The sequence below is a fragment of the Scyliorhinus torazame genome, chromosome 28, assembly GCF_047496885.1.
Source record: "Scyliorhinus torazame isolate Kashiwa2021f chromosome 28, sScyTor2.1, whole genome shotgun sequence".
Lineage (NCBI taxonomy): Eukaryota > Metazoa > Chordata > Chondrichthyes > Carcharhiniformes > Scyliorhinidae > Scyliorhinus > Scyliorhinus torazame.
In genome coordinates this window covers 7552275-7568799 of record NC_092734.1, presented here as the reverse complement: position 1 = coordinate 7568799, position 16525 = coordinate 7552275, and the positions used below count along the sequence as shown (strand labels likewise).

General features: G+C 41.3%; 1 protein-coding gene across 6 annotated transcripts in view; it reads left to right on the top strand.

Annotated features, from left to right (window-relative positions):
- gbf1 (golgi brefeldin A resistant guanine nucleotide exchange factor 1) overlaps nt 1-16525 on the top strand; it is a 281444-nt gene that overhangs the window by 180787 nt on the left and 84132 nt on the right. For 3 of the 6 annotated variants that reach the window (XM_072491406.1, XM_072491404.1, XM_072491403.1), the window contains 3 exons: nt 7178-7232; nt 10454-10489; nt 15285-15462. In XM_072491406.1, coding sequence (XP_072347507.1) covers nt 7178-7232; nt 10454-10489; nt 15285-15462 — 269 coding nt within the window. The remainder of the gene's footprint in view (nt 1-7177; nt 7233-10453; nt 10490-15284; nt 15463-16525) is intronic. The other 3 variants (XM_072491408.1, XM_072491407.1, XM_072491405.1) reach the window with 1 other exon arrangement.

Sequence of the window (16525 nt, the reverse complement as noted above, 5' to 3'; positions counted from 1 at the left end):
TTTACCGTACAAAGCACAGTAAATCTCACAACTTAACCTTCATTTGGCGGATCAGCTGTGGAAGTCCGCTATCTGTAGCTAATACCACAGCTCATTCCGCCACATTTAAGTTTGTATGTTAATTCTGATAGAATGTGAGTATGTTCCCTGCGGACACCAGGATGACCAGCTGGAGTGGGCTGAGAGGGTCCGTGATCAAATGGATTTGGGATCACCCGTACTGCACTGGCAGAGTCATCTGATGTAGCTCGTGTGTGGGGGTGTTATTGTGATCTTCATAGAATATTATCAGGTCAATATTATGGAAAAATTAACTCTGGCGAGTGGCATGTCCAAGGTTATAACAGTGTCTGTGGACTACTGATTATGCACATTTTCAGATGGTCTTCGTCCATTCTTTCTGAACTTTAATTTGCTTTTAATATATAATTTAACTTCATATATTTCCCATGTCCTCTTTCTCTGTTAAAAGCTAACTTTAAATCTCTCTTTCCTTTTTTAAAGTCTTCCACCTCATGCCTCCTCCATAAACTTTCACTACCTTCAAATCGACTCTTTCCATTTTTTCAGTTCCATTTCGCAAGTTGAATTGACATTCGCCTGATGTATTTCAAGGTCTTCTATCTATATGATCCTTGAGCCAGCTATTAGGGCATGTATGATGGTGCAGGAACAGTTTTCCCTCTGGTTTGCTTATGTGTGCAGTGTAAACTGACTGTAATGGACTTGCTGTGCATGGATGTTCTGTCTTTTCAAAATAGCTGCCTAATTTATTCTTCAAAGCACAGTAAATCTCGCAACTTAACCTTCATTTAAGTCGGATCAGCTGTGGCAAGTCAGTTATCTGTAGCTAATGCCACAGCTCATTCCGCCACTCAAACTGACGTTTCATTTAAAGGTGGCTGAGTTTTTAGGTTTGGCTGAGTACTGGCTCTTTGCATTTACCTTTTAAAGTAATCTAAAGCTGGGCAATTGAAAACGGGCAGACTTTCTGAGTCATGTTTTACATCCCTCGAACTGTGAAGGGGTTGCTGGCAATTGGAGTAGGCCTGAAGAGATCAATACGGATGATGAGCAAACTTATCTGCAGCACACTAAAAGTTATTAATAGGGTGAATGTAAAGAAACTGTATCTTCCTGTAGGGGAACCCAGATCATAGGTGTGCAAATAGAACGTAGCCACTAATGGATCAAATTAAGGATCCGGGAGACGTTTCTTTACACTGAAAGTGGTGAGAATGTGGAACTTGCAGTACATGGAATGATTAATGTAGGTGTCATTGATGCATTTAAAGAGCTCCTTATTAAGGTGAAGGGTAAAAAGGCAGGGTGGGAAGAGGTATATCGTGGGAGAGTGCAGAATATAAGCCTGTAGCTTCTGTGTAAATTCTGGAATTATAATTATCTTTGATCTTTGGTAATCTTCAAGAGCTTCAGAGTTCTTTTCTGGTTACTGGAAACATGGCATCTCAACAAGTCCACCTTGTAAAACAATTGTCACCATACTTGTGTTTATTGATGAATTGTTTCCTTTCACCATGCAAGTTTGGTTTCCATTGTCTCTTCTCTGTTGTCACCCCAAATTCTGAGCCTGGATTTCAGTTTACATTCATTCTCCAGTCCACGTTTGTGATTTAATTTCTTGCAACTTATTTAATGCATACTGAGCACAGTTTTAACTTCATTGCGACTTTCCAGATGTCACCACTGAGTTTATCAGGAATGCATTTTAAATGAAAATCATCTTCAATTTCAAAAGCAATTTTGCCATCTGTTAACATTTGATTATTTGTTTTGTCAAGTATGAGAGATTTTCGAACTGATGAGTACAAGCGTCGCCTGCACATTCTGTGATGCAATTGGATCAACTTTTCTCCTTCTGTAACATATTGGGGTTTACTCTGATGCTCTCTATATGAGAACCACTTTAATGATTAAGCATGGTGTATTAGTTAATGTGTAACATGTGCAAAAGATTAGAAACATTGCTCAACCTTTCACTACATGCTGATAAGACCAGAAAAATATGGGCTGATAAAAGCAGAGATCCCAAACCCTGTTTGGTTTTTAATATTAGTAAATCTTGCAGAATTCTTGATAGCTTTTCTCTAATGAATTTTGTTCAGTAAGATGTTGGGGACCTGAAGGATGTGTTCGTTTTGTATTTGCATGATTGCTTTCATTAGTACTGTTCCATGCACATTGCTGATGAAGAGAGCTTATGGGAGGAACAGATGTTGTGGAATTAGGACACTCGCAGTACAAGTGGTAGAATACAAGATTAAATTGTATGGTGGGATTTGGAACATCAGATCTATTTATTCTAAAGCTCAGTTTGAGAAGCAACTTGTTAGAGACTACGCTGATGTCTTTTGTTTTTGACCACCCACCTAATGCCTGATCTGTTCGGTATTGAGTTCTGCCATAATGAAGCAGCACAATTAACACAAATTGCAGTCACTTAATGGCTGTAGATCTTAAGTACTCTTAAAGGAGCACATAGGTACTGCAACCAGAATAAAATTCAAGAGTCCTACAGTACCGTAACGTTTTTACTAGTTGTTTATTTGTCAGTCATGGATTGATGTTTTATAAAGTGCTAATTATGAGCTATTGAGAGTTGACCAAAATATCCCATGTGTGTTAAGACTGTACCAAAGGCATCATTAAAAAATAAATCCCTGGTAGTTTAAGATTTAAACAAGTATCCTTTAACAAATGTGAATAGGTTCAACTAGTTTACAAATGTTTTTTTTAGCTGTCAATTTTTTAAACTTTGTTTTCCACTCAACTAGGGCAGCATGGTGGCACAGTCGTTAGCACTGTTGCCTCACAGAACCAGACACCTGGGTTCAATTCTGGCCTCTGGTGACTGTGTGGAGTTTGCACTTTCTCCCTGTTTCTGCGTGGGTTTCCTCCGGGTGCTCCGGTTTCCTCCCACAGTCCACAGATATTGTATGTTATGATCTTTCAAGTCACTGGAGTCAGGGAAAGTCCCAGAGGATTGGAAAATCGCTGTTGTAACCCCCTTGTTCAAGAAGGGAACAAGGAAAAAGATGGAAAATTATAGGCCAATTAGCCTAACCTCTGTTGTTGGCAAGATTCTAGAATCCATCGTTAAGGATGAGATTTCTAAATTCTTGGAAGTGCAGGGTCGGATTAGGACAAGTCAGCATGGATTTAGTAAGGGGAGGTCGTGCCTGACAAACCTGTTAGAGTTCTTTGAAGAGATAACAAATAGGTTAGACCAAGGAGAGCCAATGGATGTTATCCATCTTGACTTCCAAAAGGCCTTTGATAAGGTGCCTCACGGGAGACTGCTGAGTAAAATAAGGGCCCATGGTATTCGAGGCAAGGTACTAACATGGATTGATGATTGGCTGTCAGGCAGAAGGCAGAGAGTTGGGATAAAAGGTTCTTTTTCAGAATGGCAACCGGTGACGTGTGGTATCCCGCAGGGTTCAGTGTTGGGGCCACAGCTGTTCTCTTTATATATTAACGATCTAGATGACAGGGCTGGGGGCATTCTGGCTAAGTTTGCCGATGATACAAAGATAGATGGAGGGGCAGGTAGTATGGAGGAGGTGGGGAGGCTGCAGAAAGATTTAGACAGTTTAGGAGAGTGGTCCAAGAAATGGCTGATGAAATTCAACGTGGGCAAGTGCGAGGTCTTGCACTTTGGAAAAAAGAATAGAGGCATGGACTATTTTCTAAACGGTGACAAAATTCAGAATGCTGAAGTGCAAAGGGACTTGGGAGTCCTAGTCCAGGATTCTCTAAAGGTAAACTTGCAGGTTGAGTCCGTAATTAAGAAAACAAATGCAATGTTGTCATTTATCTCAAGAGGCTTGGAATATAAAAGCAGGGATGTACTTCTGAAGCTTTATAAAGCACTAGTTAGGCCCCATTTAGAATACTGTGAGCAATTTTGGGCCCCACACCTCAGGAAGGACATATTGGCACTGGAGCGGGTCCAGCGGAGATTCACACGGATGATCCCAGGAATGGTAGGCCTAACATACGATGAACGTCTGAGGATCCTGGGATTATATTCATTGGAGTTTAGGAGGTTGAGGGGAGATCTAATAGAAACTTACAAGATAATGAATGGCTTAGATAGGGTGGATGTAGGGAAGTTGTTTCCATTAGCATGGGAGACTAGGACCCGGGGGCACAGCCTTAGAATAAAAGGGAGTCACTTTAGAACAGAGATGAGGAGAAATTTCTTCAGCCAGAGAGTGGTGGGTCTGTGGAATTCATTGCCACAGAGGGCGGTGGAGACCGGGACGTTGAGTGTCTTTAAGACAGAAGTTGATAAATTCTTGATTTCTCGAGGAATTAAGGGCTATGGAGAGAGCGCGGGTAAATGGAGTTGAAATCAGCCATGATTTGAATGGTGGAGTGGACTCGATGGGCCGAATGGCCTTACTTCCGCTCCTAGGTCTTATGGTCTTATATTAGTGCAACAATGATGGAGGTGTGGGAGTGTAGTGTGTTGTAATTTGTGATCAGTAAGTCCTTCATTCAATCAGAAGTTCTCCATTAAGGTGAGATATAATGAGAAATGTTATTTCCATGTTTTTGTATTTCTTTGTACCTAGAAACTTTGGAAGTATGAATGTAAAATTAGATTTTTTTTTAAACCGTATTCAATACTTTGCTGTTAGGTTTTCTTCGGTTTCTAACAATCATAGCAAAGTTACAGATTGCATTACTTAAATAAGCTTGTTGTGTAAGCTGAAGTGGTTCTTCGCAGTTCAAGAACTGGTAAGGATCGCATGAATAGGACTGAAGGGGAAAGTTTAGAAGAGATGTGTGAGGCAAATTTTTTACACACCGGGTGGTGAGTGCCTGGACTCCCTGCCGGAGGAGGTGGTAGAAGCAGATACAATTGCAGCGTTTAAGGAACATCTTGACGAATACATAAATAGGATGGGAAAAGAGGGATATGGGCCCCGGAAGTGCGGAAGGTTTTAGTTTAGACAGGCATCATGATCGGTGCAGACTTGAAGAGCCTGTTCCTGTGCTATACTGTTCTTTGTTGAGTGGGCTATTTCACTCCTTGTTCTTGGCAAGCCTCTGCAGGATTAGGACCATTGTGCCTCTATTCATAAAGGGCATCAAAATTCAAGGAAACCCATTCAGACAATGGCAAAATGTTGTGATTTGGGATTTTTAAAAGTGGACATTTTCCACAGAATCAGTGGTGTTGTCTGTCAGCAAGTTGAGCTGTCTCCACAGTGTGTGCTTTCATTCAATATTTCGGTAATGGTAGTGGGCTTGGGGATTTGTACCAAATCATTGGAAGATGGAACAAACCAAAGGAATTTAAAAACATTTATGTGCAAACACAAAGCTGTAAAAAGGGTCAACAGGTGATTTGTTTTTGAATGGCTTCACCTGGTGGCTGATAAATCGGTCTCAAAACACTTCTGGCACCCTTTGTTATACATGCCCACCCAAAACGAATGGTAAAACCAACCCTTTCTTTTTACTAGCTAGGTAACCTAAATTTGAGAAGTGGTTTGTCAAATTCTTCTGACTCTTGTGGATGTTCATGGAATTTCTTTCCTGATACATGCTGGTTGGAAATTTCTACCTGATTGCCATTCTGTTTTCTCATGCTGTAGGGGCTGTTTAGCACAGGGCTAAATCGCTGGCTTTGAAAGCAGACCAAGGCAGGCCAGCAGCACAGTTCGATTCCCGTACCAGCCTCCCCGAACAGGCGCCGGAATGTGGCGACTAGGGGCTTTACACAGTAACTTCATTTGAAGCCTACTTGTGACAATAAGCGATTTTCATTTTCATTCATTTCATTTTCATGTGCCTGACTGTTGATATCGATAGTGTTCATTCGGTGTGTTTCATAGCAGATTGCTAGGGTGAAATGCATTTTTGAGTTTATGCATGCGTAACACTCCCAGCGTGCATACACTGTACCCGAGCTTTCAAGAGGTTGTTAACAAAGAGCCAATAGTAGGCTTGGAAGCCTTTTGGTAAAAGGGTAATTTACAGAATGGATATAAAATAGGCTAAAGAAAAGAAAATAGAGTGTAACGTATGATTCCTTATCGGACTGAAGACAATGATGTTTCGCGGGGTTTGGTGTGAGGACCCTCTGCTGTTTCTCATACACTGGGAGCACAGGGCAGAATTTTACTTGGAGATGGCAAGAAACTTGTAATGTAGTAAACAGTGAGGACGGTTCTAATAGACTGCACAGGCTGGTGGCATGTGCGATCACATGGCAGATGAAATTCCAAACAACAAATTGTTAGTTCATTTTTTTTAAGGATGATTAAGGGGAAATTATGCAAGTTAAATGGCACAATTTTAAAGGAGGTAGATGAGAGAGCCCTGGGGATGTTTGTGTGCAAATCATAGAAGATGACCAGTTAACAAAGCAGTTCATAAAACCATCGGGACATGGGGCTTTGCAAATAGAGGTACAAAGTCAGGAAATGTTGCTAACCCTATAGAGAATAATGGTCCAACGTCAGCTGGCGTACTGTGTCCAATTCTGGGCCCAACTCTCTCGGAAGAGTGTGAAGGTTTGAGAGGGTAGAGAAGGGATTTACTGGAATAGTTTCATTGGGGGAATTACAGTTATGTGGTTCGAGTGACAAAGCACCTTGTTCTCCTTTGAGCAGAGAAGGTGTTGAGGCGATTTGATAGAAGTGGTTAAAAATATTAAGAGTTAAAATAGAATCAGTAGAGTAACTGTTTCCAAAAGGCTGATGGGTTGATGATCAGAGGGTACAGATTTAAGGTGATTTGTGAAAGAGTCAGGGGCAAAGCTTTGTACGCATTACTGTTTGGGATTTGCAATGTACTGCCTGATGATTATTCACGGTAACTTTCAAAAGGAAATTGGGCAAATATTTAAACTGGAAAGATATTGCAGGGATATGGCTGAGGAAAGAGAGGGTGAGGGACTAACTGGATATATATAACATATATATGTACAGCGCGGGTTCAATTCCACTGCCGGCTGACGTTATTAATAACGTGGTAACACTCAAGTTAAATCACCACTGGTCGCAAAAAAGGGGAGAGCAACCTATGGTCCTCCTGGACTTTGGCAACTTTCATTTCATATATCTGTAGGACAAAAAGGGATAATTGTTTCAGAAACAGTTTCCTTTTGCTGTTTTCTAATAGTTGATTTTTTTAATAGGTTACCACAGTTTAAAGAAGAAGCCAAGAGTTTCGTGGGGACCAGCATGAAGAAGGTAGTATGATACCTACTTTTTATATGATTGAGTCCACGGTGACTTTTTGCTTAAATACAGCAGTGTGTTTAAGTAACTCCGTTCTGCATTTGTGTTTTCTTTGCTTGTATGCATTAAGTCCTTATTTTAACTGGGTCGTGCTTGGCATTGATTTTTTACCATTTCTCAGAGTGCAGAATTTTGAACAAAAACATTTGAAAGAGGGCAATGACAGAAAGTCACTATTTGGCAGGAAATTGAGGATTGAGTATTCTTTGGAACTTTCCCAATGCAAAATCTGACGTGCCCTTTTTTAATTGGTAATAGGCAAGTACGGCAGCCGTAACAATTATCTTGGGCATCCAGTGATCTCCCCTGCTCTCTCGCTGCTTTTTGAAAATGTAATTTTAAGTTCTGGTGCAAGTGCTATACAGATAACCAATCTGCATAATTTTACGCTAGATTCAGACTGGGCTGAACCTTCTGGGGCAGCTTTGTTTAATCGCAAGACCAAATGTTGCCTATCAGTACACATGTCATGCCATTGCTCTGGTAATATAAAAATTAGGTTCTTTTGAAATCTGAGAAATAACAAGCAATTGTGAACAAAATGCGAAAAAAATAACAAGGAGCGCAAAATTATTCTACCCCATGCCAAGCATGTTTCTGTAATTTCTGACTTGTGGCTCGAGCAGATCGGTAAATATGATGAAAGATTATCTGAAGTAAAGTCAAACTTCATGTTTGAAATTAGTGTTGTCTACCCAGGAGCTGAACTTTCAGATCTAGCATTTCCAGTTGAAGCATGCGGCATTTTTACTGTGATGCAAGCATCTTGGAAATTGGGAAAACTTTGGGAATTAATTGCAGAGTTCACCATTCCAAAGAATTCAAGTGCTAGGAAAGAATAGATTAAGAGTGGAACAAGGAAACCCTCACCCTCCTCTTTCCTGCACAGTTTTACTTTCTCCTATCGCTTTTCTATTCTTCAACCCCCACCCCTCTGCCCCCACCCCTTTTTTTCTTTCAGCCTCTCCAGTGCGCCCATGTGCCTTCTGTAGTTTGTCTGGAAGATCTATAATTAGGAGCTTAATTTTACCTTTCTACTTGGAGCATTGGACGCCCATCAGAACCTGAATCAGGATATTATTCTTGATTAATAAGTGGATCAGGGGTTATGGGGAGAAGTTAGGAGAATGGGGATGAGAAAAATGTCAGTCATGATTGAATGGCGGAGTAGACTCGATGGACCGAGTGGCCTAATTCTGTTCTGATGTCTTATGGTCTTCAGGATCCAACTGTCAGGAGCTGTCATCAGCATTTGGATGAGTTGAAATTTATTTCAGCACTTGCATACCTGCAGCACACGATGAACCCTAGACTGAATTGAACAGAACTTTCTGCTCCAATTCTTTTCTGTTGGCAAGGTGGACTCCTTCAACTCGTCTCCATCACCACGGCTGAAGCCCTAATCCAGCCATCATCACCGTGATACCCAAACTACCTGGTGTCTGTCTTGTTGACCTCCAGATCTCCTCCAAATTTGACTTTGAACATCATTTTTTATTTATTTATGGGATACAGGTGTTCTGGCAAGTCCAGTATTTATTGCTCCAACTCGTAAGTGTCCTTGAGAAGGTGGTGAGCCACATTCATTATCCACTGCAGTCAGTGTGGTGTGGGTACACCCACGCTGCTGATGAATAGGGAGTTCCAGGGTTTTGACCCTGTGACAGTGAATAAATGGCGATTTCAGGGCAATGTGACTTGAAGAGGAACTTGCTGGTTGGTGGTGTTCCGATGTGCCTGCTGTCATTGTTCCTTGGGGTTGTAGAGGTCTTGGGTTTGGGTGATGCTGCTGAAGAAGCTTTGGTGAATTGCTGCACTGTATCTTGTGGATGGTACACATTGCACCCATTGTGCCATCGTGGTGGTGGAGGGCGCAAATGTTTAAGATGCTGGATAGGGTGCCTTTGAAGGCGAGCTACTTTGTCCTGGATGGTGTCGAGCTTCGTAGTCTGCACTGTCATTACTACCATCCTTACCAAGCTCTATTGGTTTCCCTTCCACTGTCAGATTTATTTTCAGAATTATGCTTTTGCTTTCAATGTCCATTCATTACGTCATATTGTCACACCTGCATGCCCTTCTACGTCTGTACATCCTCGAGTGCATAATCATTCCTCTTTGCTTCCAGCTCCGTCTTAAGACTATTCTTTCAGCTGCTATGCCTGTGTCCCCTATCTTACCACAAACCTCCCAAAATCCTGTTTCTTCAACCAACCCCGTTTGTCAATTCTTGGCTCTGTCTCTCTACATGGTATCTGTCTTTTATAATGCCTATAAGGCGCTAAGACTTTATTAATGTGAAGAACACCATAGAAATATAAATTATACTTCCACTGGTATTGGTACAGAATTTGTATCATTGGCAAATTCACATATTTCTGATAAAAGCGTGGCACAAAATACCTTGCCCAGAGATCATTGTAACACTTTCCTGCTGTATATAAATAAAAAAGACACTTTTTAAATGGATGGGTGAGCATGCTGAAAACAGTTAAATGGTTTTGGGGCATGTGTACGATAGCATGTCAGCTGAAGTAATATTCTAACCTCTCTCTGCGAAGGTCAGAATACATAGCTGTTGGACCCAAATTGGCCTTTAGTTGAATAAGAAATGCACTGCTGGTATTTGCAAACAAGCGCTACCACAATATACATATATATATTTTATATATATATATATATATATATATATATATTATATATATATTTATATATTTATATATACATATAATATAGAGCTTCCAGGTAAGGCTTCGGTAATTGGCTTGTCTTGTTTGAAGTGCAGGTAAATGATAATTCCAAGTAATGCAAAAGATAGAACTTTAACATGGTCTATTGAGTTTTCATTATAAAACTTTTAAATATGGTGCATGGTTTGCAGCAGGTATTGCATGATGTGGTGTTCGTGCTTTGGAACTTCTCTTCGAGTGGAGCTGCGCTAAAATGGATAGCCTAAGGCATGAAAACCTGTCTTGAATTCATACACAACGTGTATTGAAATGAACATGTTTATTTCCACAAACATTCAAATTTTAGTTAATTAAATGACTGAACATCTATTTAGTGTAGAGTTTAAATGAGGAATGTTATTTTTTTTTTTTACCCCTTTATCACAAGTCATTTTGCAACTTGTATACTTTTATTTACCGGCAACTGCAATTCTTTCCTCCGAGGCTTACACTATCATGTGGAAAAACAAACGAGTGCAGGTAAGGATGTTATACTGATGCAAAATGTGTCAGTCTATGGAAGACCACCAGATCTTTTGAGTTGGTTCAAGGCTTTAACGCCGTTAGTGCTGCGTGATGAAAGATTGTCGTTTTATCAACAATGCTCAGATTTTAAAAGTACAGATTTACAGCTGTATGCTGTATAAACGTGAGCGAGAAATAATTTCTAGAAAGTGAGAATCTGAGCTAAAATGTGTTGGGGAGATTGTTTTTTAAAAAATATATATATTTATTAAAGTTTTTTAACACAATTTTTCTCCCTTACAAACAATAACCCCCCCCCCACCCCCCCGTAACAAAAATAAAACGAGAAATCGCGCAGAGCAAGATATATACATGGCAAAATGATATATTTACACAGCTTTGTACACTGGCCCTCACCCGTACGTGCCAGTTTCCCCAACCCTTCATGTTATCTCTTGCTCATCCGCCCTCCCAGGCAGTCCCCCCTCTCCCGCCCCCCTCCCAGGGCATCCCCCCCCCCCCCCCCCCCCAAGGTTGCTGCTGCTGACCGACCTTCCTCTAACGCTCTGCGAGATAGTCTAGGAACGGTTGCCACCGCCTGTAAAACCCCTGCGCAGACCGTCTCAAGGCGAACACTTGAGCCCTCTTCACCGGCCCATTCAGGCCCCTCACATTCCACGTTGTCAGCCGGATTGGAGGGGCTCTCACCCCCCCCCCCCACGCCCCGCCGACTAGCCATCTCCTTTTCTGGGCCAGTCCCATGTCCACGCCTCCCTCGCCCTCCAGTCCCCCAGAGGGGGGATCCCCGTCCCGACCACCTCTTCTGTGGTTGGGGAGATTGTTAACAGGCAGAGAGGTTCTGATGGCCTGAGAGATAGATGTCTTGTGAATTTGACTTGAGAAAATCTATTTTGCTTTTGGGGGGGGAATTAAAACAAAATTCTATGCAATTGCTTGAGGAGAAAATATATTTGCCTTTATCACAAATACTGTGGCTACAAGAGTAGGTCAGAGGCTAGGGATCCTGTGGTGAGTAACTCGCCTCCTGACTCCCCAAAGCCTGTCCACCATCTACAAGGCACATGTCAGGAGTGTGATGGAATACTCCCCATTTGCCTGAATGATTGCAGCTCCAACAATACTCGAGAAGCTCAACACCGTCCAGGACAAAGCAGCCCGCTTGATTGGCACCCCTTCCACAAGCATTCACTCCCTCCACCATGGAATCACATTAGCAGCAGTGTGTACCATCTACAAGATGTATGGCAGGAACTCACCAAAGCTCCTTAGTCAACCCCTTCCAAACCTAAGACCACTACTATCTAAAAGAACAAGGGCAGCAGATATATGGGAACACCACCACCTGGAGGTTCTCCCCAAAGTCACTCACCATCCTGACTTGGAAATATATTGCCGTTCCTTCACTGTCGCTGGACCAAAATCCTGTAACTCCCTCTTTAACACAGTGGGTGTATCTACACCACCACGTGGACTGCAGCGGTTGAAGAAGATAGCTTACCACTATCTTCTCAAGGGAAATTAAGGCTGGGCAACAAATGCTGGCCCAGTCCGTGAAGCTCACATCCTGTCAAAAATGAATTTTAAAACACTGTTGAAATTTTGAGAATATTTCATCCTGTTTTATCCTATGAAGACTTTCATAATCCTCTTCAAAGATAGTGACTAGTTTAATTAAGCTGCATTAATCCCTTGCACAAGCATACCTACGTTGACTTGGTTTAGAGTTTCTGCAGAATAGCTGTATTAAACCAGGTCAGCAGTTGGGTGCTCTGTGGCGGGTAACCCATCTTCTGATTTTCCAAAGCCGTTCCACCATCCACAAGGCACAAGTTAGGAATGCGATGGAATACTCCATTTGCCTGGGGAAGTGCAACTCCCAGTAGCACTCAAGCCCATTAGCATCCAAGATTGAGCAGTATGGTTGAACCCCCATAAAACTTTCATTTCCTCCACCACCTGCACATTGTGGCAGCGGTGTGTATCATCTACAAAATGCACCCCTTCAAAAGCATCTTCCAAACCTGTGACCTTTACCACGTAGACGAACAAGGGCGATAGTGATATGAGACCACCGACACCTGCACCACTCCTAAGTCATAAATCATCATGTCTCCGAACTAAATTGCTGTTTTATCTTTCTCAGATAAATCCTGTACACTTTTTCAATGTTTAATTATAGTGTAGGCATGGTGTCAAAATTGTACTGTTAGTGGTTGTACTTGTACCACATGGACTGCAGTGGTTCAAGAAGGCAACTCACCACTCTGTTGCAATAAGGGAAATGCCACAAAGGATGGGTAATAAAGGATAAAATTGCCAGCGATGCCCAAATATCATGAGCCAATTTAAAAAGGAAGCAATTTAAGATTGGTCTACTGTTTAGTAAGAAGGCAGCTAAAGGTGAAACTAGTGCAGGGTCAGTGTAATTGCTGCATCCTGATGGGAATGCTTAAAGCAAGACAGCAATTAAAATCACTGCAAAAGGAATATACAGCGAGTAACATGTACTGTAACTGAAGGTGTTCTCTTAGTAAACACATTTTTGAAAATTGCATTGGTACAGCAATCTGGGAACAATAAAGTGTATTGACCATATCTTTCAGATACTGGCACACTCTATTGCTTTAATTTCTAAACCTGTATCAAACCATTTAAACTGCTGTGAGGTACTAAAAATACATGATTGAATGTATGCAGTTTTGTTTAATCTCTTGGAACGCAAATAAAAGTTAATGCTAATAAACAGAATAAATCAGAATAAAAATACCGAAGCCACAAGATATCAGTGCCTGAAGAGAGGAAAGTTGCTTTAATGTTTCAGGTGTCGCCACTTCATCAGAACGAAAGGATCTGAACCGTAGATGTTGCTAGTCTCTTTTCAGGTGCTGACAGACCAGCAATTTCTGATATTTGTTTCAGTTTTCCAGCTTCTGCAAGTTTTACTTGCATTTATCTAAATACTAAGGCTATCACCACAAATTGCTTTCTGTACAATGTTAATTATTCAAATGGCTATTGACGTTCACCATGGCACACTTGATGCTTATTTTTAAAGCCTCATTTTCAAAAATCTGTGTTTCAACCCTTGGAACAAGCTGAGCTCACTTGAAAGCCATTTATTTATTTATTTTTTAAATTTAAAGTACTCAATTCATTTTTTTTCCCCCCATTAAGGAACAATTTAGAGTGGCCAATCCACCTTCCCTGCACATCTGTGGGTTGTGGGGACGGGACCCACACAGTTACTGGGAGTATGTGCAAACTCCACACGAGCAGTGCCCCGGGATCAAACCCGGGTGCTCGCCGCTGTGAGTCAGAATGCTAACCACTGCCCCACCGTGCCGCTCCCTACTTGGGAGCCAATTAGTCTCAAATTTCCTCAGCCTTGGCCTCTAATTTCTTTCACCATGTAATTTGTGGAAGGGCTGCCATTGAATGATTCTGTTGTGGCCAACAGCATTTTTTCCCCATCCAAGTTCAGCATATCCAGGACCATTCAACCTAGACTCAGAATCCGAGGTTGTGTCTGGAATACATGAAATTCACAGACTGAACAAGACCCTACTGGCTAAGTAATATCTTTCCTCAATTTGAGAAGTATTAATTACACATTTTGAAATAAATGTTATTTGAAGATTAAAATCCGATGCTGAAGTTCAGTTCATAATTGCAAACCGACCGATAACTACACTTGGTCATGTCTCAGCACCTTTATCTGATTATATAGGGGCAGCACAGTGGTTAGCACAGTTGCTTCAGCTCCAGGGTCCCAGGTTCGATTCCTGGCTTGGGTCACTGTCTGTGCGGAGTATGCACGTTCTCCTTGTGTCTGTGTGGGTTTCCTCCGGGTGCTCCGGTTTCCTCCCACAAATCCCGAAAGACGTGCTTGTTGGGTGAATTGAACATTCTGAATTCTCCCTCCGTGTACCTGAACAGGCGCTGGAGTGTGACACCTAGGGGATGTTTACAATATCTTCATTGCAGTGTTAATGTAAGCCTACTTGTGACAATAATAAAGATTATTATTAAATAATTTTCATATCCAATTTTTTCTTAACCATTCCTACTCTTAAGGAGAGCAACCTCAGACGCTCAAAACATTTGAGTCTTAGGAGCTCCATTGCCACTTTTTGTATTTCTACGACATAATTCTAATTCTAATGTCTGTGCGGAGTATGCATGTTCTCCCCGTGTGTGCGTGGGTTTCCTCCGGGTGCTCCGGTTTCCTCCCACAGTCCAAAGGTGTGCAGGTTAGGTGGATTGGCCATGATCAATTGCCCTTAGTGTCCAAGAAAGGTTAGGTGGTGTTACGGGGATGGGGGTGGAGGTGTGGACTTAAATGGGGTGCTCTTTCCAAGTGCCGGTGCAGACGCGATGGGCCGAATGGCCTCCTTCTGCACTGCAAATTCTATGATTATATAACCTTCTGGTCTCTGATAAATTCTGTACACGGTTTTTATTTTTAATAACAGTTTTAAAATAGGCATTTCAGTTCACAGAATTGTTTTTGGTGCTTCTAAAATGAGTGGAAAAGAAAACATTTTTATTTATTTTTTAAAAAATATTTTTATTTGCATTTTCAAAAATTATAAACAATTATGTACTTTGCTGGCCATGTTCATTCACTGCGAAAACATTCTTATCTGAGTTTCATGCATTGAGCATCACCCAATGCAGTTGAAAAACTGAAGGAGAAACATACGCACGGAGAGGAAAATCTTTTTCAGTATCTGCATCTTAGTATTTTTAAGAGTACTAGTATCGTAACGTATTATAATTCAACTTGCAGCTTAAAATGCGAGCAGGAGGAATGAGTGACTCGTCAAAGTGGAAAAAGCAGAAGAAATCCCCACGGCCATCTCGTCACGCAAACAAACTTCCCCTTGCGTCAGAGCAACAGTCAGTGCCAGGCCAGGTTTTGCACAGTTCAATGGGTCCTGTACCTCCGCTCTTAAACAATCAACCAGGTATGGTTTAGCATTTTTGCACTTTGTTCCCGAGAAGGAAATCAACGGAGTGATAAAATTATGCCATCGCTGGGTTAATAGGACTTTAGTGAAGATTGAGTTTCTCCCATACAATTTCAATAAGTAATCATTTATGGCTAGTGCTCTCTTATGTATTCAGTGCTGTCTAATTAAACAAAAAATAATGGAAAAAATAGATAAGAAAAGATGAAATCTCCTAGTTTTTGTTCATGAAATATTTTTACTGCCGTTTTCAGTTTTATATACGAAATCTAGTTGATGGATAATGACGCCTAGATTCTTTGAACAATAAGTGTCCACATTTTTTTGTCTGTCCAGATATTTTAAATCTGTATTGCATTACTTTACACATTTCCTAAACTGTGGATCTAAATCTTCCAGCAAAAAAGCAGCAAAACATGAGGACAATGCTGTTCTAAATACATTACAAAAGCAGGGAATAATAAATTTAAAACGCAAGTAGAACTAATGATCAATAGAACAAATATCTCTAATGGTCAGCCATGACCCACAGAGGATGATGACAGATGGCTATTTTAGTGACTGGAAGCCAGTGATATACCACAGGGATCTGTGCTGGGTCCCCTATCATTCGTCATTTATTTAAATGACATAGATGGGGTGGGGTATGTGTGGGGTAGGATGAGTAAGTTTGCGGATGACGCAAAGATTGGCTGAATGGCTAAGTGAGGATGAATGTCTTGGGTTACAGGAAGATCTAGATGGGATGGTCAAATGGGCAGATAAGTGGCAGATGGAATTTAACCCTTCAGTTACAAGTGGAGTACCACAAGGATCTGTTCTGGGGCCGTTGCTGTTTGTCATTTTTATCAATGACCTAGAGGAAGGCGCAGAAGGGTGGGTGAGTAAATTTGCAGACGATACTAAAGTCGGTGGTGTTGTCGATAGTGTGGAAGGATGTAGCAGGTTACAGAGGGATATAGATAAGCTGCAGAGCTGGGCTGAGAGGTGGCAAATGGAGTTTAATGTAGAGAAGTGTGAGGTGATTCACTTTGGAAGGAATAACAGGAATGCGGAATAT